This window comes from Schistocerca piceifrons, chromosome 6 (genome assembly GCF_021461385.2).
Source record: "Schistocerca piceifrons isolate TAMUIC-IGC-003096 chromosome 6, iqSchPice1.1, whole genome shotgun sequence".
In the NCBI taxonomy this organism is placed as follows: domain Eukaryota; kingdom Metazoa; phylum Arthropoda; class Insecta; order Orthoptera; family Acrididae; genus Schistocerca; species Schistocerca piceifrons.
This window is the reverse complement of record NC_060143.1, coordinates 232,663,225-232,687,701: the sequence shown is the minus strand read 5'-3', so window position 1 is coordinate 232,687,701 and position 24,477 is coordinate 232,663,225. Positions and strand designations below refer to the sequence as shown.

The window sequence follows — 24,477 nt, the reverse complement described above, 5'->3', positions numbered from 1 at the left end:
TGTCCCACTTCAAACTTTCTATGAGATTTGTAATGCTCTTGTGATGGCTAAATGTACCAGTCACAAATCTTGCCACTCTTCTTTGGACCTTCTCATTATCTTGAATCAGACCCAACTGGTAAGGGCCCCATAGAGATGAACAATACTCCAAGACTAGATGAACTAACGTAATGTAAGCTATTTCCTTTCTTGAAGGACTGCATCGCTTCAGGATTCTACCAATAAACTGCAATCTAGAGTTTGCCTTACCTGTTACTTGTGCAATCTGATCATTTCATTTTAGATTGATTCGAAAAGTCACACCCATATACTTGACGGATGTTACCGCTTCCAAACATTGGGCATTTATTTTGTACTTGTACATTAATGGGGATTTTTGCCTTGTTATATGCAGTAGGTTACACATACTAATATTGGGAGATAACTGCCAGTCACTACACCAAGCATTTATTTTCTGCAAATCCTCACTGATTTGATCATAACTTTCGTGTGATATTACTTTACTGTAGACTACAGCATCATCGGCAGTCTAATGCCGCTGGCAATGCTATCAACCAGATCGTTTATGTAAATCATAAAAAGCAGTGGACTGATTACGCTGCCCTGGGGCACACCTGAAGTTACACTTGTTTCTGTTGAAGTCGCCCCATTCAGGACAACATACTGCTCCCTGTCTGTTAGAAAACTTTCTATCCAACTGCGTATGTCATCGGATAGACCGTAAGCACGCACTTTTTGGAGCAAGCGACATTGCAGAACTGAGTCGAACACCTTTCAAAAGTCAAGGAATATGGCATCAACCTGGGAGATGGTATCTACAGCCTGTTGTATATTATGCACAAAGAGGGCCAGCTGTGTCTCGCATGACCGCTGTTTCCTAAAATCGTGCTGGTTTCTGCAGATGAGCTTCTCACAAGGGAACCTCCCCATCACACCCCCCTCAGATTTAGTTATAAGTTGGCACAGTGGATAGTCCTTGAAAAACTGAACACAGATCACTCGAGAAAACAGGAAGAAGTTGTGTGGAACTATGAAAAAAATAAGCAAAACATACAAACTGAGTAGTCCATGCCCAAGATAGGCAACAACAAGGATAGTGTGAGCTCAGGAGCACCGTGGTCTCGTGGTTAGCATCTGCGGAACGAGAGGACCTTGGTTCAAGTCTTCCTCGAGTGAAAAGTTTACTTTCTTTATTTTCTCGCAAAGTTATGATCTGTCCGTTTGCTCATTGATGTTTCTGTTCACTGTAATAAGTTTAGTGCCTGTGTTTTGCGACTGCACCGCAAAACCGTGCGATTAGGAGACGAAAGGACGTGCCTCTCCAATGGGAACCGAAAACATTTGATCGCAAGGTCATAGGTCAACTGATTCCTCCACAGGAAAACACGTCTAATATATTCTATACGACACTGGTGACGGCATGTGCATCACATGACAGGAATATAATATTTTGGAGAGTGAAGTTGATTATGTGTGAGTGCTTGAACTTTGATAATTGACACACGATCACGTAAACAATACTGCTCTATGTACCTGTGCAGCTTCATAAAATCACAGAATCTTTTCACAAAGTATTTCACTTGCCAAAAACCAAACACATCTAACGGTTGCACAAGAGGTGTACAACCTGGAGGAATGGTAAACACGTTATACCATACAATATGCTCTGAACAAAGCAGGATTTCTTTTACTTAAATTTTATTTATGTTTGCAGGAAAAAAATGGTGTATTTGGACCGCAAGTTCAGCAACAGGTGAATAGGGTACTTGCAGGCATTGTACAATTTTAGTGAGGGAGTAGACGTGTTTACCATTCCTCCAGGTTGTACACCTCTTGTGCAACCGTTAGATGTGTTTGGTTTTTGGCAAGTGAAATACTTTGTGAAAAGATTCTATGATTTTGCGAAGCTGCACAGGTACATAGAGCAGTATTGTTTACGTGATCGTGTGTCAATTATCAAAGAATCGGAAAGTTCCTTAAGGGATCGAACAATTGTCGAACATTTGTATGACTATTTCCTACATTTGTTGATAAACAGTATGTGTGGTGATGATGATACCTTGCTGTTTGCAGCTGGTCTACAGTACATTCTGTGTCGCCTTCTCCAACTAACGATAACGTGCAGATCGAATTCATTTCATAGTTAAAACCAGACTGATCTGTGTTGATAATATATGCGTCTTCATACTGTTGGAATCTGACGTTAGTTTTTGTAACAAACATCTTGGAACACTCTAAAAGTTCTTCCAGTTTATTCGAGTAGTTCTTACTTACATATTTCGTAATCTTCCTGCTCGTAATTTTGTATTTTCTTTTGAACATGACAAGCCAATGAGATGAAGCCTTGAAGTACAGGCCGATTTGTTTAGCGTAATGCAATCCCTAAATCTGTAAGATTGTATCATGCACTGCACTTAATTCATTTCTGGCTTTAATAAATTGTTGGTATACATGGTTTTCTAGTTCACTGAACTTCTATCTTCGAATTCCACCTCATTCCACGACTTCTTTGCAATATTTAATTGTGCTTTTCTTCTCCATCCCTTTAAATTTCTTAAATTTATTTGTTACTTCACTCCATAAACTATATTTGCGTCTTTAAATTGGTTTGGACAGTAACCTGTATTGGAGCATTTCCTACATGTAACCCAAAGAAATACCATCAGATTGAAGTCGCAGTATTTCCTCTTCGTGTTCTTCGTACAGATCGTCAACAATCTCATCATCTGGTACATACAACCCCGCAGCAATCAGCAAGGTATCATCATCACCACACATACTGTTTATCAACAAATGTAGGAAATAGTCATACAAATGTTCGACAATCATTCGATCCCTTAAGGAACTTTCCGATTCCTTACAGTTTGGGAAATATTCATTGACCTTGTTATTGAAGTCGCGAGCTATATTTGCTGGATTCATATTGCCCATGGAATACATCTCACATATTTAATGCACTCTCGTCCAAAGTAGCGAACAGTCAACTGCCAGCCAGGGAGCCTCATTAGCAGGAATACTCTCTCTACCCTTGATGTTGCATATCTTGGGCATGGACTACTCACTTTGTGTATTTTGCTTATTTTTTTCATAGTTCCATACAACTTCTTCCTGTTTTCTTGAGTGATCTGTGTTCAGTTTTTCAAGGCCTACCCACTGAGCCAACTTATAACTAAATCTGAGGGGGGTGTGATGGGGATGTTCCCTTGTCAGAGTCTAGAAAGGTCATTATGTCTGAACACAAAATATGTTCCATGATTCTACAACAAATTGATGTGAGTGAAACTGGCCGGTAATTATGTGCATCCGATTTTCTACCCTTTTCATAGATTGCTATGACCTGGGCCTTCTTCCAGTCCCATGGAACTTTCCACTGTTCAATGATCTCTGACAGAAATGGATAAGAATGGTGGTAGCATAGTCAACATATAATCTTACGGGGATACCATCTGGGCCAGATGCCTTCCTGGCGGCTAAGGATCTTAACTGTTTTACAATCCCAGATACACTAAACACTATGTCAGCCATCTTTGCATTTGTTCGATAATTGAAAGGGGGAATGGTGCTGCAGTCCTCTACTGTAAACAAGTTCTTGAAAGCTAGGTTTAGAATTTTGGCCTTCTGTTTATCATCATCAGTTACATCACCCGTACTGTCAGCAAGAGAAGGTATTGAATTATTTGTAGCGTTCATAGATTTTACATATGACCCAAATTTTTTGGGGTTATTTTTAGAATCTGCAGATAAAATATTGCTTTCAAATTCATTAAAAGAATCTATCATTGTCCTTCTGACAGCTGCTTTCATTTCACACAATTTCTGTTTGTCAGCGGGGCAGTGACTATGTTTAAAACGACTGTGCAAAATTCTCTGCTTTCTCAGCAACTTCCTAATATGTTTGTTGTACCAAGGTGGATCCATTCCCTCCCCTATATTTTTGCTAGGCACATACTTCTCTAGCACATGGTGGACAATACCCTTAAATTCTGACCAAAGATGCTTAATATCTTTGTGTCCCACAGTGAATGCTTGGAGCTGACAATGAAGATATTCATTAATGACACTTTTATTTGCTTTCCCAAACAAGAAAACTCTATGCTGTTGCTTTGGGTTTTTTTTTTTTTTTATTTTTATTTTATTTTATTTTTTTTTTTAAAAAAAAGTACCATTGACAATAGAAGCCACAATGACATTATGGTCGCTAATACCTTCTCCTAGATAAACTTTCTCAAAAATATCAGGTCTGTTTGTCGCCAAGATATCTAATATGTTCCAATCTCAAATTGGTTTTCTAACGAATTGCTCAAGGTTGTATGTTGAGAGTGCTCCTAGAATAACTTCACACGAATCTTTGCTTCTGCCCCCTGTGATAAACGTGTAATTTTCCCCGTCAATGGATGCCAGATTAAAGTCTCCACCTATAGCTAATGGATAATTTGGATATTTATTTCCTATGTACTCAAGTCTTTCCCTGAAACGTTCTGTGACATCTGTTGCGGATGCTGGTGGTCTATAAAAACATCCTAATACAATGGTCAGTCCCTGTCTGATTGACAGCTTTATCCAGACTATTTCACGGTCCAACCCAGTATCGACCTCCACTGCGTTTAAACAGCTTTTAATTGCAATGAACACACCACCTCCCATAGCATCAGTCCTATCCTTCCTAAACATTGTCCAATCCAAGTTCAAAATTTCACTGCTTTTTATGTCTGGTTTCAACCAGCTTTCAGTACCTAACACAATATTGGCATCACTACTGTTTATTTCAGAGAGTAACTCGAGGATCTTGCTACAGACACTTCGACAATTTACTAACATGAGATTAAGCATATTTAAATCCTTTGGAATGACCTGCTTAGGCGAACTAACAATTTTTACAGTTGGCGCACCCACATCAGTGACATGAACTGGTAATTTTTCAGGCCAACGGTTTGCTTCCCGTGGGGAGGGACCTAATCTAAAAAAAACCCATGTGCATGCCACAAGTACTGTGCTACCCATGTAGCTGCTTCCTGTGTTGATTTTAGTTCATACAATGCTGTGAATGAAATGTAGATAAGATATCAAACTTTTATTTAAAACTGCGGAAAGAAGGCTATCTCATTTCTTCTTGAGTTATTGGGTTTAATGTCTGAAGGATGGTCATGCGCAACATGCCTATTCACATCCTTGCACATCACAAATCCTGTGATCATAACAACCTTCATATCTTGTAAATGATTCAAGATAATGAAACAAGGTTTTCTGCAAATAATAACATGCTATGAGGAACATATGTTGTATGATAAAAACTTGGAACTTTTTTTATTCACAGAGATATGGAAGTAACTCATTTGCAGTTGTGAGAGGTTGCTGGCTCAGGATGCACTTAAGATGTATGTAGTAGTTACGGAAACCCAAGCAGTGTGTGTTTACATGTCCACAACACATGAGGATGGCCGTAGCAAGATGTGTATACATGTATACATGCCTACAGCAATGAAAGTGTTAAAATGATATGTGTCAAGTTGCAGACAACCACAGTTAAATGACTCTCACATAACTCTTTTGGCCACAGCTTTCATCAGTAAAATACTCACACACACACACACACACACACACACACACACACACCTCAACTCCAGCATCCCCGGCCTGAGATGTTGGAGTTGGCGGTCGTGTGTGTGCAAGGTGTGCTTGCTTGCTTGTGTGTGTGTGTGTGTGTGTGTGTGTGTGTGTGTGTTTGTGTGTGTGTGTGTGTGTGTTGTCTGCAACTTGACGTGTCTTCTTTAGAGCAAGTAGCAATCTGTCTTTTCCTGCATTGTTGATATTTCTATCTGGGGTTTCCATTGTTTGAAAATGATACATGTGTTGATTTTATTATTCTATGCCTAACCTTAACTAAAATGTTTTACATGTGTGTGTAAGATGTTTCTTGCAAGTGAATTTTTACACATAGCACAGTTCACTGAACTTTGTTATTAGTTTGTCCACATAGACGACATCTGCATCTCTTCTTACTCCTCGAATCATTTTCTTCCAATGTGGAGTGTGCATGTGCATACATAATTATTACATCATCATATACTATGCAGCATAGGATTGTTTAAAATTTTGATTATCATATACCAACTGACACTTGTGAGTCAGCTCTTTGAGATGCTATGCAGCATATGATCGATGCGACTTCTTGCAACAATGAAAAAAATGCAAGCCTAGCTGCTACAAAATGTGCTTGCTGCTTTAATGTTTAAGGAGCAAACTATGGATTTTAGACAAACCCAAGCACTCAAGTTTATCAAGACGACATAATTTTTGTAGAAGACACAATATTTTGAGGGTTAGTAGCTATCAGAAAAGCACTCTGTTTAGCAATGTCGGTATGCTACTCGCTTGGAAGTGGAGCTGTAGATGGCTGCAGTGTAAGTCCCAGTCTTTGACTTCTGGATGAAATGGCATAAAAGGTGGTGATGGTCATGGGATGCTGTTCTAGCTTCATGAGTTGCAGCAATACAAGCTGCTGCTGTTGCTCCAGAATTGCCTTTTGAAATTGCAGCTGTTACTTTCATTGTTCTTGTTGTGCCTGCTGTTGCATTTGAAGTTGCAGCTGTTACTCCATAGTTTCATGAGTTCAAGATTCATGATCACTGATACTCTGTTTTCCTCACACATGTGCTAAGTTTGAATCCGTGTCACCAATATTACACCTGCTATGGTGCAACACACTCTTTATTGCACATAAAATATTGGTACACTAAAAAGTAGATACACTGTAATCACTGGATAGTACACAATTCTAGTCCACACCAGTTCATTGTAAATTGTCAAATACACCAACAAAATAAACTAGATTGTCCACAGCAAACAAATCTGTCAATAATCTGTAGCATAGCAATAAAAAACATAGTCCAGCTGAAATCCACCATACAACCAAGTCATGAAAGAATGGTGCAAGCGATTTGGAGACTTTAGCACAGTGGAATTTGATGTGCCTTGCATCCAACTGGGAGCAAGGTTTTATCTCTGGCTGGATGTCAGCAGCCAGGTCCTTGTGACATCCTGGCACCTCATACTGGATGCTAATAGTGGACATAGCAGGGTACTAACCTCAATATCAAATAAAAGAGAAACAGAAACTATTGCAGACTGTATTAAAATGTAATTCATGACCTAACATTCCTCTATGACAACAGAAACGAAGCAACTCATTCCTTAAAAAAAAATTCTTCAAATTGAAGTCAAAACTGGGATCCAAGTACCTTATATAAAGATTCAGCACATGGGAAATAGTTTTGCAGTATCTTGATGGACTACTCAATTTGCCAAAATATCCGAGGTACCTCACTCAAATACCTAGGAGTAATTATCTAATCTTCAGGATTAAATCTTGAACCAAACAGAGAGATAACCTCTGCATTACAAAATGCCTACAAAACCATTTGAAACAGATAACAAAAATCATTATCCAAGAATGCAAAACTAAGACATTACAACACATTAATCGTGTCACAAGGATTACAAAAATGGGTAATCTTAATAATAGAGGCCGATCAAGGCACAGAAAAGCAAGAAAGAAAAATTCCAATGAAAATACGAGGGTCATTTCAAAAACCATGGCAAATATTTTATGTCTCAAAAATGGCAACAAATTAAAAAATTCCAAATATGCAAATGGAGGGTTGGGTTTTTGGGGGGAAGAGACCAAACAGCGAGGTCATCGGTCTCATTGGATTAGGGAAGGATGGGGAAGGAAGTCAGCTATGCCCCTTCAAAGGAACCATCCCAGCACTTGCCTGGAGCAATTTAGGGAAATCACGGAAAACCTAAATCAGGATGGCCAGACACGGGATTGAACCGTCATCCTCCCGAATGCGAGTCCAGTGTGCTACCACTGCACCACCTTGCTCGGTATGCAAATGGAAAGTTAGTTCATATGTAAATATTGTGTGTAGGAAGATGTATGAACACACACAAACACTTCCATAAAGATATAGCGTGAGAAAAATGATGAAACAAGTTTGATCTTTTGAAATGTGTCTTATTGTCATTTGCAACGGTATACAATAGTACAGGGCAGGAACATGAACCTGTGACATCTCAGAGTCCCTCAAAATAATCTCTCAACAAATCCGTCACACACTGCCAATGCTGTAGAAGATGCTGAATACCCATGGCCTCACCACGAGTGAATCATTGCATCTCACATGTCATTGTTGTGGCAATGTTGTCATGTTTGAAAGTGTTTTCCACACAATGGCTCTTTCAGTTTTGGTATAAGGTCATAATCACAAGGTGATAAATCTGGTGAATATGGTGGACGATCCAGTACTTCTCATCCTCATCGCTTGAGCACATTCCACACACACATTGCTGTATGTGCTCTCATGTTGTCCTGAAGAATTAATGCATTGTGTAGCCATTCAGGACATTTCTCCTGAATAGCCTGTCATAGGTTTCATTGCAGGGAAGTGCAGCAATAGTACAGTGCATTAACAGTTTGTCCACGTGGAACAAAATGGCACAAAAACCACTCCTCTAATGTCACAAGCTATAATGACCATTAACTTCACAGAAGAGCACTGTGATGAAATTTCTGTCTGTGTGGTGAACCTGGATGACACCATTAAGGAACTGGTGTTTCAGTTCTGGCTGATAGGCTCTGGCCCAGAATTCATCCATGGTGATGATTCTTGCAAGCATATTGTCTCTCTCCTCCTCACAATGTGCTAGATCCACATGAGAAGTTCTGTAATGTTTTCACTTTTCTACTTCACATAGTGCATGAGACACCCACTTTATAGCAACTTTATGTATGTGTAGCTCATTGTGTAAAATCCTGTAGATTTGTTATCTTCTCAGTACCTGCACACAAGCTCTGGATGATCTGGGTGAGCACAGCCATATGCACACTGACAGGCCACTTGGATTGGTGCATGTCGCCCATTGTACCTCTGCCAAGCTTGACAGCATCTACCCACTGAGCAACCATTCAGTATGGTACAGCAGTATTTCCTGCCACTTTCACAAGCTACTTGTGTCTTTATCATGCATTCATTCCATGGTGAACTGCAATCTTTACGTAAGAGCACTGTTCAAGTTGGGTAACATCCCTACTGAATAGCTGCTCAACTCACACTGTGGTCTCTTTTCATGCTTCATTCTCCTGGAAAGAACTACAATCTAGTATCACATTATGTTACTGTGGATTCTTGGGGAGACTCCTGATGCCATGGAATGCACATAGTTTGTAATGTACTAGGGTGTGTTGTTGCAACTGATGGTAAAATATGTTTGAAACGACAAAATTTGTTTCATCTTTCTTCTCATGTTACATCTTTATGGCAATATGTATGTTCATCTATCTCCCTACATGTAATGTTTACATATGAACTAACTTTCCATCTGCATATTTCAGAAGTTTTTTATTTGTTACCATTTTCGAGACAACAAATAGTTGCCATGACTTTTGCAATGACCCTCACATTTGGCTGTGTCTGAATAGGCGAATTCAGATGTAAAGGGAATCTCAGGAATAATATCAGAATTTTGAGAAAATATCTCACACTTTCAGAAAAAGATGATTAAATACTGAAGTTACATTCTAACAATGAGTAATATCAGGCTGATCAAAGGAATCCTTAAGTCTTGCCATCACAATGAAAGGCGAGATCAATGAGCTGCTTGGAACACTGGCATTACAAGTGACACAGCACAGAATAAATCTGCATTCAAAACACTTGTTGAGGATCATAAATTTTCTGAATGAATTTTCTCTCTGCAGCCATTCAAGCATGACTCACAGCTTTGCATCTGCCAGTACATTTCTCCTATCTTCGAAAATCCACCTGCGTACCTTGCTGGACTAGCATTCCTGTAAGAAAAAATGTAGCACAGAAATGGCATGGATAGTTAACTCAGTACAGCACTTGCCCCTGAAAGGGAAAAGTTTCCCTTTTCAAATCCCAGTCCAGTACAGTTTTGATCTGCCATGAAGTTTCAAATTAACAGACATTCTGCAGCTGAGTGGAAATTCATCCCGGCAACAATGCTCTTCTTTCAAATTCAGATAGGACAGAGCTACTGGTGGGAGCAAAATTTTGAGGGAAACACGAGTCACGATCAGATAGATCAGTCATTAGAGAACTTGTGCACAAAATGCAAAGGTAGAGGTTCAAGTTCTGGTCCATCATGCAGTTTTGATCTGCCAGAAAGTTTTAATCATACTTTTGCAGACAAAGCAAAAACTGGAACCAAAAGGACCTGGTCAGAGGAATGGAAGACAAACTTCATCAAGGACACGAAGAGGTTGTGGGAGAAGAGGATAGCAAAGTTACATAAATTCAATCATGTTTCTCATTCTGGCATAATGACGGAAACAAAAATATATGGAACATTCCTTTCTTAAATTCTTACATACTAACAAAACATTTCCATTTATCAGTTCTCATATGCTATGAATATTTACAAATGGTATTACACAATAAATGTAAACACACAAATCAACTGCACAAAAATCAAATTTCACAGTTGTTTAACCAATCTCTTTATAGTAAAATATGTTTGCCATACACACTTACTGAGCTCAAATGTCCAGAGTCGCCAATAAATACGGTGAACAAAAATATATCTCTTGTTTCTTCTTGAGGACCAATCTGTATAAAACCTTCAGCCTCACACAATTCCGGAAAATATAGTTGGGAATTTTGACATGTATATTCTGAATTAAACGATGTCTGGCTACCAGACTCTTGTAACAATGATTCACAACTCTGGAAGGAAAATAAGACATTTATGAATAACCAATTTGAAGTATCTAATAAAAAAACGAAAAAAGCAAACTTCTTAATACAAATATATTGTTTAATTTTCAATTGTTTTATGGTTTCTGGTTTCCTTGGAGTAATAAAGCACAATTCTGAAAAAATATGGGCTCAAAATAATAGAAATCTATTTAAGAGGAGCAAAAGTAAAAGACGTCATAAGAGGAATGTTCGCCATTGTAGGTGTGTTGATGAAAATATCACAACAGTGAAAGATTTGGAAATAAAATACAAATTTAAAAAAATAAGTATCTTTAATGTTTCTTGAAAGACACTAAAATAACTTAGGGAGTTGTAGTTACCAATTTCCAGTTACCAATTTCTAAATATTATCTAGTAACAAATCACCAACAAAATGGCCACACTTTTTAAATTCATCATTTAACTTTTACAATCATAAGCATCTGCAAATGGACAGTGGCTGTAAAACACAACGGGGCACTCTTTAATGATTTAAGAGAGTATCTTGTCTCAACCATACTTCTAATGTTAATCTATGGGCTGGGATGAAATTCCAAAAAAATAATGAATTATCACAAAATTGCACCCCATCCCTGCCACATAATAAATCAATCATTTCTTGCTTCCTTGACACGATGAAATATGCAGAAGTTCAACCTATACATAAAAGGGGGAGACAAGGTGAGATAGGATATTTCTGCCCAGTGGCAATACTACAAATTTTTTAAATAAAATATCTGCGCAAACAGCATGTAATCGATCAGAAAAGTGAAACAGAATTCATAAAATTATCCTGAACAATCAATATGGATTTAAGAAATGGTGAAGTACTGTGCACTACAGTGTAGCAGAATATCGGAAGTTGTCATACTGATGTTCTTACTGGCTTAGTGAATACACATAAGAAAATGTTAATTAAATTAAAGCATTGATATTTTAATTGAAAGAAAAAGAATCAAACTGTACTTGTAATAAAATTCTAATGACATAAAGAGACAGTCTATCAGCTGTTGTCTCCCTTTAAGAAGACAGTGAAAATGTTTAGAATTGAATGTTAATTTTATGTCATATTTACTTCTGAAGTAAAGAAGCTAATTTATGTTCAGACAAAAAATCATGATCTCATCTGTGATAACCGAATTTCGGTGCAATTTTCACCAACATACTGCATATTTGACTGGTCAATATCAGAATAACAAATTTTCAAGAGAACAAGTTGTAAGGCCCTGTCACTCTTTTCTTTACTAAATGTCTCTTCACGTTTTTGCTGATATCAGGCTATCAGGCTCAAGTATGGGAGCTTTACATAAAGATCATGCTTCATTATGAAAATAGCTTGACTATGTGTCTAATATGAAAATGTGTCTCTTTTAGGTTGCACACATACTGAAGTTATTTAATTAAAGAATGAAAAACGTCAGTCTGAAATAATAACAGTACAATTTAAATCACTTCCTTTTATTGTCTGTTTTGCATGTGACATACTTCCCTAACAATACTTACACTTATCCAGTCTCATTTAGCAATTATTGTTGTTTCACTTTCACGCTGAAGTGAGCATTACTATGTTGTGTTTCCACATTAATTGAGCAGGTATTCACTGATCACAGAAAGCCTTTTAACCCTTTCGTGGGCTGTGGGAGATATACTTCCCACTAATACTATTCCTTTACTGCATTCAAGGAAATATGTGTTCCCACTCCCGTATGCTCCTGGCCCCTAGTGGAAGTCCGCTGCACTAGCTCTGGTTTCTGTTTGTTGCTAAACATAGCTTTTAGGACTGTGGGAAGTATATACCCCACTAAATAATGGTGGTCCCAGGGTTCTTGGGAAGTATGCTTACCACCAAAAGTTGTTTCTGAAAGGAGCTCTGGAAATATATATACCACAATGTCTTTTGTGGTCCTTAGGAAGCATACTCACCACAAACGTTGAGGTACCACAATGCTTCTGGAAATAAGTCTTACCACCGCTGTATTTGCCTGACCGTGTGATAGTACACTGTACCAGGTGTATGAAAACTGCTACAACAATCAGTTTGTGTGTATCGCGGGATCACTACCGTCGTCGAAAGAGTTTGCTTTGCTTCTGAAGTATATGTCAGTTTCACTATTATCAGCTCATAGGTTTACTGTTTTCACATTGTGGTAAGTAAATTTTAATATTGGTGGCAAATATAACTGGAATATCATATTATCACTTATTGTTCGCCTCTCAATCTTTCTTTGCTTTTCGTAGCAAAAATGTCAAGGAAGCACGCCTATACTAAGAAATACACATCAGAAGAAGCATTGGAGTTGCTATTTTCACTACCTAGCGATCCTGAGGATTCTGAAATAGAATGTGATGAAGCATCATAAGATGAATTTGCTTCAGACGTTGATCTGTGTTTGCTTCCACAACCTAATATCAATAACAGTGCAAACAATTCTTGCTCCATGGACGTCGATATTTCTAGTGACAGTACCATAAGTGCAGAAGAGCCATTGGCAGAAGAGGAATGGTCCAATGACACTGCTGTTTTCGACTTTCTTTGTGTTGATACAAAAGGAGAACCAGTTGTCAACCACCCATTGACAAAACACAGCACAGAGAGAGACTACACCCTTTCTTCATTTACCAATGAGATGCTGGAGTATGTGATTCAGCAGACAAATCTGTATGCAGAATGACAGAAACAAAAATGGCAATCTGGTCAGACTGTGAGTGAGTCAACAAATAACTGGACAAATTTATCTGTAGAGGAGTTACAGGCCTGGATTGGAATGAATATCTTGATGGGTGTGGTTGTGTTGCCAAGTGTAGTGCACTACTGGAGTTCAGAACCTGCCTTAGCTCAGCCTTACATATCAAAACCTATGACATGCAAACGTTTCAAAAAGATGTGTGAAACTATTCACATAAATGACAACAGGCTGAATCCTCCAGGAGGGCATCCAAACCACGATAAACTTCACAAGGTCAGACCTCTTATAACCTTCCTGAACAACACAATTCGTAAGCCATACACTGCTAGTAAGGTATTAGCTGTGGATGAAAGCATGATACCTTTCAAGGGATGGTCTTCGCTCAAGCAGTATATGCTTCTCAAGCCAGTAAAACGAGGATACAAGGTATGGTGTTTAGCAGATTCAAAGGCTGGCTATGTCATAAAATATGACATTTACACAGGAAAATCAAATGACGGATGTACAGAAAATTCCCTGGGAGAGCATGTGGTCCTTAGCCTCACCCAAGACCTGAAATACAGTAACAGTTTAGTAGCATTTGACAACTTCTTCACCACAGTGAATCTAATGCAAATGCTTTGAACAATGGAATCTACTCCATAGGGACTGTCAGAGCAAGGAAAGGGCTTCCTTCAATGATGAAAGATAAATGTACCTTGAAAAGAGGAGAATTTCAGTTTCAATTCAAACGTGGCATTGCAGCTATCATATGGATGGACAACAAACCTGTCACTATTTTGAAAACTTCAGACAATCCTAGAGATACCACACTTGTCTCAAGAAAGAATAAGGATGGCACAACCAACATGGTTACGTGTCCCACAGCTGTGGCAACATACAATACCATAATGGGAGGTGTAGATCACTTTGATGAACTTAGAGAACGTTATGCAATAGGTCAAAAGTAGGCGATCATATGCCTGTTTCAGAAACAACCAACAGACGGTGCCAAAAGTGTTCAACAAAAGCTTGTGATAAGAGAACAAAATATGTATGTTGCTCCTGCAACGTACCTCTGTGTATTGAACTATGCTTCCGTCAGTTTCACAGAAAATAAAAAGAAAATGTAACAATCATTTGAACATTTTGTTGAAAAAGAATTATTACTTGTAAATTTGTAATGTAAATGTTTTTGAAATAAAGTAAAATAAAAAGAAATCACCGCCTTCTTAAAATTTTTTTACACGTAATGCCAACATGTTACAGCTTATAAAATGGAAATGGGATATCTTCTTCCCACCAAAGTGTAAAGCTCACAAGAGGGAAATCGGTTTACCACCGAAAATGTAAGGTTTAAAAAAGTGCTGTGTGATATACTTACCACCATAATTTTTAGACCTAAATCACAAAAATAAAATTATCAAAAAATAAAATATAATAAATTGATCAAAATTCTAATTCGATGCAAAAAAAATTAGCTTCGCTGAGTCACCACAAAGGGTTAATTTATGTTCTGGTGTCAATATGTGTCTCTACGACAATTATTAATTCTCAAACATAAAACTGTATCAACTTTTCTCCATGACAATTACTGATATTTCTACATGACACTGTACCAACCACAAATCTTAACGAATACAGAATGCCTTTCCCCGAAATACTTTTCTTCTACTAACTGACATAACACTTTTTAACTATTAATTCCACTGTCTATTAAATTCTGCACATTACTGATTAGTGGTGACATGTGATCACTCCTCACAGTAGCCCATTGCTGACTCTTCTCCCTCCAAAAGTCAGCAATTATTAAGGAGTACAATATCAATACATTATGACATCAAAGAACTCCTTACAAGGTGAATGAATTATTTTTCCAGTCACGTCTCTTTCTCATACAACAGATATCCAGGTTTGTTAAAAAAATCTTTCATTACTGTAGTTCAAAGCTGTCATGTGGCCTACACTCTGGTTAAATGAAATTAGAGCATGATTAAACTAAAGTCAACTACCCTAACATAGTTCTTCCGACCAGAAGCATAACACAGCACTTGGTGACATGCTCACAGGACAGCGGAGAGACTAAAAGAGATAGGTGAATGCACTGAAGAGGGCTCAATTGAGCTGATGGAGAGTGCCACTGCCGATAACTTTGGAAAGATATGAGGATGAGTGGAGCTGATACTGCTGTTCCAAGGACAAGTGGACCTGGACACTGTTATTCCAAGACCAGCCAGCTGATGACATGTGCTGCTGACGACCACGATGCAGATGCCAATGAAAGATCACAGATGGTTTGACAGCTGTGTGCAGTTTTCTGTCTTGGGGGGGGGGGGGGGGGGCGGCAGTCTACATCATGTTCAAACCCACAGTCTACAATTAATTTATCCAGTGAATTCAATTCTCATTCACAATCAAAGAACTGTGCAGTGTGGTGTGTCAGTGATCGAAATGGCTGAGAAAGACAATCAGACGTCTACAAAAGGGTAACATATTAATAAGTTTATTTACAATATTTACACTTAAATATTGAAATATATGTAACTTTAATAGGTGTGAGTTCTTCTTGGTGCTGAGTTATATAAAGGAGAGTAATGTTCTTGACAGAGACAAACTAATGCTACCCAGTAGTCTCTAAGTGGTAGTAACACTTCATAGCGCTGAAATACATCGACACATTTTCTGACTGTTGTATTTCATACTATGGTTAATAATAGTATGAAGAGTCACTGAATCTGGGTCAAAACTCTGAGTGTGGCTGTTCAAAAAATCAGAGTTGCAGGCAGTGATGTCTTGTGAATTCAGTACCCTCTGGTGGCACATATATGTGGCGCCCCCCACAGGAGACAGCAAGCAATGAAAGAGCGAGCTTGCTGGTGGAAGGTGTACATACACTGTCTCCCTTATAGCTGCATGCCATCAATGAAGATGATGATACCATTCTATACTGAAAACTGCATCTCCTGCCTATCACCAATCACCGCACCAACATTGCGTCCATTCATTGCATAGTGGGATTGTCAACGATGACGAAGGGGTGGTTTGTGTCTGTGCTGTGGTGTTGCTGATGGGGTTGGCTGTGGCGTTGTGGCGAATGGTGTCAATCAACCTGCATCCCAACTTTCATATTGCTAACCACCATGAACATTTCCCAAAAAACAGAAGGTAGGACATCCATTCAATGGCACAGGTGGTTACAGCATTGATACTGAACTGAGACTGCAGAAAGGCTCGTTATCTGTGACTGCCATCACTACAAACAGCAAAGGGTGCAGCAGTGGCTGCAGCAATGTCTGTGGAGGTAGCACTAGCTGCATAGACAGGCAGGGATCAATCATGACAGAGCCATCGGAAGACCCATGTACCCTGATCAGGAACCAGCAAAGGTTGCTTCATAGCAGCAGGCTGGATTGGAGGCAGGGTGTCTGAAAAATGAAAACCTATAGTAGGATCACTACAATCACAGAAACAATGTAGGCTTTGGTGCCAATGATGGGTGCCCAATGCACTGTGAATAATGTATGAGCATAGCTAAATCTCCGGGTTATGACCCCAGACTCTCAGTTGTGAAGCTTGTTATGGACATTATAGAAAATTTTGTCCTTCACGCAGAAGTTCATTGGGAGTTAATGGCAAAGGTGAAAGAGAAACAGCAGAGTGTGGTGGCAATGAACATCTGCAGCCATGTCTACATGATTAATCTTGAATGAACATCTGCAGCCATGTCTACATGATTAATGTTCAATTCACACCCTGACAGAGGGTTCATTGAAACATCCTACAAAAGTTATGATGGGGAAGCATTGTGAGCAGGCATAATGCAATAGGAGTAACACTGACTGTCAATACTTGCCATATGCTTCCATACTTCCTGTCTCTTTTTCTCTTTTGATTGTTTGTCCCATCAGTAACCTCAGTAACCATTTCCCTTTGGTCTTTTAGCTCCCTTCCAGCCGGCCAGAGTGGCCGAGCGGTTCTAGGTGCTATAGTCTGGAACCGCGTGACCGCTACGGTCGCAGGTTCAAATCCTGCCTCAGACACGGATGTGTGTGATATCCTCAGGTTAGTTAGGTTTAAGTAGTTCTAAGTTCTAGGGGACTGATGACCTCAGCAGTTAAGTCCCATAGTGCTCAGATCCATTTGAACCATTTCCTCAGAAAAAACAACAAAGCATCATCCCTCGAGTTCAAAGCATGACGTTTGGACATCAGGGCATTCAAAGTGTGAAAGAAATGTTCAACTTCACTGTTCAATTGAGGAGAGAATAGTATCATTAGGATATGTTGAATTCCATTTTGTTAGCAAAATTGTGGAAATTCCAGAGAAGAAAACTGCAGACTATTGTCCGAAACCATTGCCTGTGACAATCTTCTAGACACAAGGCAGAACTGAGTGCTCCGATAGTGATAGTGCTAGTGCTAGCACTAGATTCCAAATGCACTGGAATGACAAAAGGATGTTTGTTTAATGCACTGACTATAATGAGCCCTCTTACATTCCAGAAAGGATCAGCAAAATCAACATGAATATTAAAAAGAAAAAATAATTCTTGGTGCAGCACTGGCTAGTTATTACGGCAGTCATATCTTCTATCTGTTTATCTAGTCTGAGATACGAACAATGCTGGCACACTAGCTGCTTCATTCTAATGATTCCCCAATACCCTCTATGTAATAGTTTCAGCATATGTTGTTGCAGAAATGCGAGACTTGGGTCTCATGTTTGTTCATTACGAGAATGCAATAAAATTACCTCATTCTGAAGAGAAAGGCTGTTGCAAAGAGCTTGGTATTTGTTAACTACTGCATCTGAGATTGATTTCTGATTATGAGTCTACCTCATCCAAATGAAGTACTTGAGCAACTGATGGACCATGTTCAGAAGCAAAAAAATGGGTCAAATGGCTCTGAGCACTATGGGACTCAACTGCTGAGGTCATTAGTCCCCTAGAACTTAGAACTAGTTAAACCTAACTAACCTAAGGACATCACAAACATCCATGCCCGAGGCAGGATTCGAACCTGCGACCGTAGCGGTCTTGCAGTTCCAGACTGCAGCGCCTTTAACCGCACGGCCACTTCGGCCGGCTGTTCAGTAGCCTGTGCAATCTGCCAAGGATCAATAGGAAAAGCTTTTAGTGCTTGTGAATCAGAATGAGGAATCTGAAGACAAGAAATGTCTGATGTGTCAAGATTAGAATAATTTCCCATAGGCAAATGAGACAGAATGTCTGTGTTTGCACTGCTGTGCCATAGGGCAATAAAAACACTTTCATACTGATAATTGGAAAGATGTAGTGACCAACATGGTAGCCTCTGTGCTGTATGATCAGGAACATCATTTGCTGAACAAAAATCAGCACTCATCAGCTTATGATCAGTCACAAGAAAATATTTTCTACCATGCAGATATTGAGGAAATTTTGTGACAGCATAAATTGTGACTAAAGCTTCCTTTTCCAGCTGACTGTAGTTGACTTGGGCCTTGTTCAGTGTCTTAAGACACGAATGCTACAAGGTGTTCCATATTGCCAACCTATTGAGACAAAACTTCCTCTATTCCCTGTAATGAGGCATCATCTACAAGCACTTCTAGTTTTACTTGGTGTTTAGACCATACAGTGTTTCAAGTAAATATTAGTTCATTTAGGCAGATATCATTTGACCCTGGCATTCATAAAATGCACTGGACGTACAGATCACTGATGGAGCAGTTCTTTGCTACTTTATTCGTAGGGTCTCTGGTTTTAAGTAACTTGCGCATTAATGTTTTGTTCGTACCATAGTGTTTCAGCAATGTTACAGTTATCTGCATATATTATTGTCATGACTAATTTGCACTTTTTTCTAATTTTTCAAGGTTTCGACCTACTATCATCTTGCTCTTTTTTTTATACATTACTTGTTTCACGCTAGTACCCATTACTAAAAATACTTTATTCTTTTCATTTGCATTTTATTTTAGCTCTTTCTGTAACTGAGTGGCACATTTTGATTATGAAGTCTCCCCAGTATTGAAGGTTTTGCACTGATATGTCTTCTCTGTAGTCTTCAAATTTACATGATTTAAATCGGAACTATCGTGTGTTTTCTTCTGTATGGTGAACACAGATTCTTTCAGTCTTTAGACTTCTGCATTTAAGAATCAGTTATCCTTGACCATAGTTTCAAATTTGTCTTTTAAGTATCTCATCAAGCAACTGAGAAAAATTTCACTTGCATAGGACTGTAGACGTAATTCTTTTTCGTGGCAATTATGACACAACCAAATGTTTTGGCTTGGGATGGTGTGGGTACAACTGCAAAGGTGTATCCTTTGCATTGTAGACACATTACACCTTTTGCAATTTGGTTTTTGCAATAGCAGTGGTTGAAGTTTACTATTTCTGGCAAAAGCAGAAATACTGGCAAGAGACGTTGTGAACCACACACTGTCATCAGAGTGACATACACCTGAGAGACATATGTAGAAATTAATTATGAAAGTATGGAGCAATGAATGTGTACTGTAAAATGACACTGAACAGCTTGTTATTTCACTAAATTCAGATAGTGGGTCTCACGGGCACACAAGTTGACTGCAGAAGTGAGTCCGATATGAAGACCTTGGCTGTAAACTAAGGTAAGGCACAGATGATGACAAGAAACAGAGTTATTGCTCGTAAAATATGGTATGTGATGATTAGATATTAATATTAGTTGATAATTCAACAATAAACTGATAAAAGGCACCCCAATTTTAACTGCCATTACCAAGGGAGACAGTAGTAGTAATGTGCATAGTGTTTGTCCAGGAAAATCATTTTGAGAGATTATTTGCACAAATGTGAGGAAGATGTGATAACTCCAATTCACATAAACATCCTGAATATGTTTATGAATGCAAATGCACTTCAAAAGTTGTTGCTAATCAGGTAATTGCAAATAATTATTTAAGCAAGCAAACAACGTAAAGTTTCGTCCCTTGCCTTTATTCACGTGAATCTACATAACAGTGTAATGGCAGAAATGCTAAGGGCCATCCTTAACATTGTTTACATGGTGTTGTAAAGTAACAATAAAATTAATGTTATAGTGTGATGAATTGCAGAGAAATTTTTGCAGTAACTTTGCTTTATTCTCACATGAATTGGTACTGAAAATCTTAGTATTGTAAACTGAAACAATTATGAACTTTTGTATTTATTTTGTGAAGCTTCTCAGTAGTGTTTTGTTAACTCACTCAGCATGTAAACAGTGGTAAGTCACTGCTAACCCACGTTAACTGCACCCAGTTCACCAGTAAACAATGTTATGTGGACACTATGTATTTTTAAGATTTAATTTTTGGGTGCTCTTTAAAATTTTAAAAATATATCAGTACTTCAAAATATATCTGAAAACAATGTCTTATCTGAATAACAAAATTACAATGGGTGAACTTGAAATACCTTACTTATGAGATTTCATTGACATTTTACTGTGTAATTTCTCAAAACAACCAACACATCCTTTACCATTGTTTACAGCAGAGATTTTTATACAGCAAGTATCCACGAGTGTGTTTTACCAAATACCACTTGTGTTCATATCTAACAATTTTTTCTATTAAATTGAATAATTACTTACTTTGCAACATTTATTATGTATGGCTGAACACTCATCTTATTGCTACCATACATCTTCCAAAGTGTAATTAAGTCGCATGTCCACATGCAACTAAAGTGATGCTACAGCAAGTGGTATGATGGCTCAAACTATGGCAGCACCCTGAGTTGCCATTTCAAAATGCTGTATTAATAATTACAGTGGCATAGCTTTCAATATGGCTTCAACGGAAATCATATGAGTGAGAATGAATATCGCTGTGCAGGTTATGGCAGTAAAGCTCTATCAAAGGAATGCACAAGAGACATAAAAAATATAAATGTTGGGTTCAAATGTGGGTAACATATGGGTATGAAATACACTGATCCGCACAGAGATTCATGTATATCCTGTAGCAAATTTTAAGCTACCAAGCTTTATGAAAACTAGTAAAAATTGAATTTCACTTATTAAGTCTGTCACTAAGCACGTAGTATCAATTACAGTTGGTGTTTAGACTTTCATGTCCAACAACATGATTAATTACATGCAGGTCTTATCCATGGACTAGGTCATATGAAACTAGTATACATTCAACACATAAACTTGATATGGTGTGCTCATAAAAGAAATGGCAGAATTTTTAGCTGTCAGCAAGAGAATATCAACTTTTGTTAATTTACAAACCATTATTTTGTTGTCATGACTGCTGGTTGTTATGTCACATGACTAACTCACAAGTTTATGTATCTGTAGCAAGTACAGTAAGGATAAATAAATGGTTTTTCCAGCTCTCACGGTTTATCTCACTTGCATCTTCATCTACATGAGTTTTCTGCAACTCATACTTAAGTGTTTGGAAAACCATTTTCAGGTTATTTCTCTACCATTCCAGGCTTCAATAGCATGTGAGAAAAATCTTCCATGGGTATTAATAATTTTCTATTACAGAAGGGAGAAACAGTGCGAAGAATTTCCGAAAAATATAATTTACTCTGCATGCACGAAATGAGCTTTACAGTATCATCAATATGCATAGTAGTTCCTGTAGCATGCACCACCACTCGCCCCAATACCAACGAAGCCAGCAACAACGACACCAGTTGGCCAAATGGGCACCACTCCCCACCACTAACATCTAATTCTCACAAAGTAACTTTATTCAAACCTTGGAGATGTTGTTGTACAGGTCTTGCTCAAGCACAGTGCATCCCCTTTTTTGTAATTTGGTTTAGCAAGACTGTGAGGGAAAAGCAAACAAGCTTGGTGCTACACTCAATACGCCACATGGAGAGTGTTGTAGAACCTGTTCACTGCCAGGAAAAGTACTATCGCCAAGACTATCATCTATGAGAATAGTAACTTGCAACTGTAACAAATCCTTAAATATTCTGTACAACTGAGGATGTATGGGTGCGGGGTGTTAAAAAGAAAAGATATGAAACAAGACTGTCGGTGTAATTGAAGTCTTTATTCAAAAGTAATTACCAGATGCCTGAGCACACAACTATCCCACTGTTTCATGAGTTGAAGGAGACTCTATTCCCAGAATTCCTGTGGCAGTGACGTGAGCCAGTGCTCCACTATGACCTTCAGTTCATTGTCTCATATGAAGCACTTCCCATTGAGATTTTTTTTAGCAGGCCAAACATACGGAAGACACAGAGTAACATGTACTTGCTGTAGGCCACATGTTCAAGCTACTCCCACTTGAACTTGGCCATTTCACTTTGTGTGACCTTGGAGACATGTGAACACACATTATCAGGGATTAGTAACCCTTGTCTGTGAGCAGCCCAAGCTGTTTGCTCTCTATGGACTTCCATAGGCTACGGAGTGTCTGACATTACATGTCACTGTTAATGGTTTCATTAGGCTCATGGAATTCAATGAGTATTGGACCTCAGGCATTGAAAAAGACTGAGAGCATTGCTTTGCCTGCTGAGGGCACAGTTTGAACTTTTAGGGAGAAGTGACGACATTACATTTGCATCGATAGATGTCCCACTACTTTATCTGAAAGCATTATATGCAAATTTTGATCGATTTGGTTGTTGTTATATTTCGTACCTTCCCATTTGAGCACTCCTTACAATTACTTTATAAAGAGGTGTGTAATTGGAAATTGTATATTACTACATCATGAATATCAGCTTTCACAAAAATATATAGGTTCAACGATAACTTGTCCAATCTGCTAAGAAATTTCAAATCAGAACAAACTCCACTTTAGAGTGAAAATTCATTCTGGAAACATTCCTCCTGGTTGTAGTTACGCAATATCCTTTCTTCCAGGAATGCTAGTCCCTTGAAGTATTCAGGAGAATTCTGAAGAGTTTGGAAACCAGGATTTGAGGTACGGGAGGAAGTAAGTAAAGCTGTGGGACAGTGGTGAGTCATTCTTGGATAACTCAGATGATAGAGCACTTGTCTGCAAAAGGCAAAGATTCCAGGTTCAAGTTCCAGTTTGGCACACGGTTTTAATTTGCAGGTTTCTGGACCTGTGTTATCAGGTCAAGAACTGTAGGACTCCAATTGGTAGGTTGGGAGTGCATTACAAAAAGGGAAGCAGTTAGTCAGATACCAGAGTACTTGTGGAGTACTTTTTTAGGCTAGGCAGTAGTTGGAGGTACTCTAATGAACACTCACAAGATGACACACAGACACCGAACTCAGACCATGTTCAGACACACTGACTGTCAAAATTTTATCAGTAAACTCTCAAAGTATTCGTAACAGAGTTCTCAAATTTACTGGCCTCCAGGAAATTTTTCACACTCAAATTATTCTCAGGGCTAAGAACAAGCTGAAACCTGAAGTAGAAAGTTCTAACATTCATTCAACGAGTCATGGAGCATTAACTCTGAAAGACAGATTAGATGCCATAGGAGGGGGAGTGTTCATTGCAATTAACAAAAATATTGCCTCTAATGAAGTCAATTTTGAGTGTGACTATGAAGTTATCTGGATGGGTATAACAGGTCTAGGTGAAATCAAGGTAATTGTTGGATGTTTTTACTGGCCACTCAATTCCACAGTGGCAGTTTTAGAACCACTTAAAGATAGTCTACGCTCAGTAGTGCGAAAACAACCAGATCTTGCAATATTAGTTGGAGGCAACTTTAACCTACTGAGTATAGACTGGAATGTCTATGGATTCATTGCAGGGGGATACAGATAGGCAGTTTTGCAAAGTACTGTTTTCTGAAAACTGTCTTGAGCAGCGAGTTGGAAAGCCCACATGCAGTGGAAATATTTTAGACCTCACAGCTACAGACATACCCAACCTTATTGATGGCGTCAGTATGAAGACATGGATTATTGATCATAATGTCATCACTGTAGCAATGGTTACTTTAGTTAATCAAAATGGCTACATAAATATTTTTGTGAGAAATCAGCTAGCATCTGATTTAGACAATGAAAGGAGACCATTTAGTTTCAAAATGATAGAAGTAGAGGAATTATGTGCAAAGTTTAAATGGA

At 38.5% G+C, this 24,477-nt stretch overlaps 1 protein-coding gene across 1 annotated transcript in view; it reads right to left on the bottom strand.

Moving 5' to 3' along the window:
• LOC124803060 (centrosomal protein of 120 kDa-like) overlaps positions 1-24,477 on the bottom strand; it is a 192,631-nt gene that overhangs the window by 92,503 nt on the left and 75,651 nt on the right. Inside the window, exon 5 of the mRNA XM_047264187.1 lies at positions 10,557-10,748. Within this exon, the coding sequence (XP_047120143.1) occupies positions 10,557-10,748 (192 nt within the window). The remainder of the gene's footprint in view (positions 1-10,556; positions 10,749-24,477) is intronic.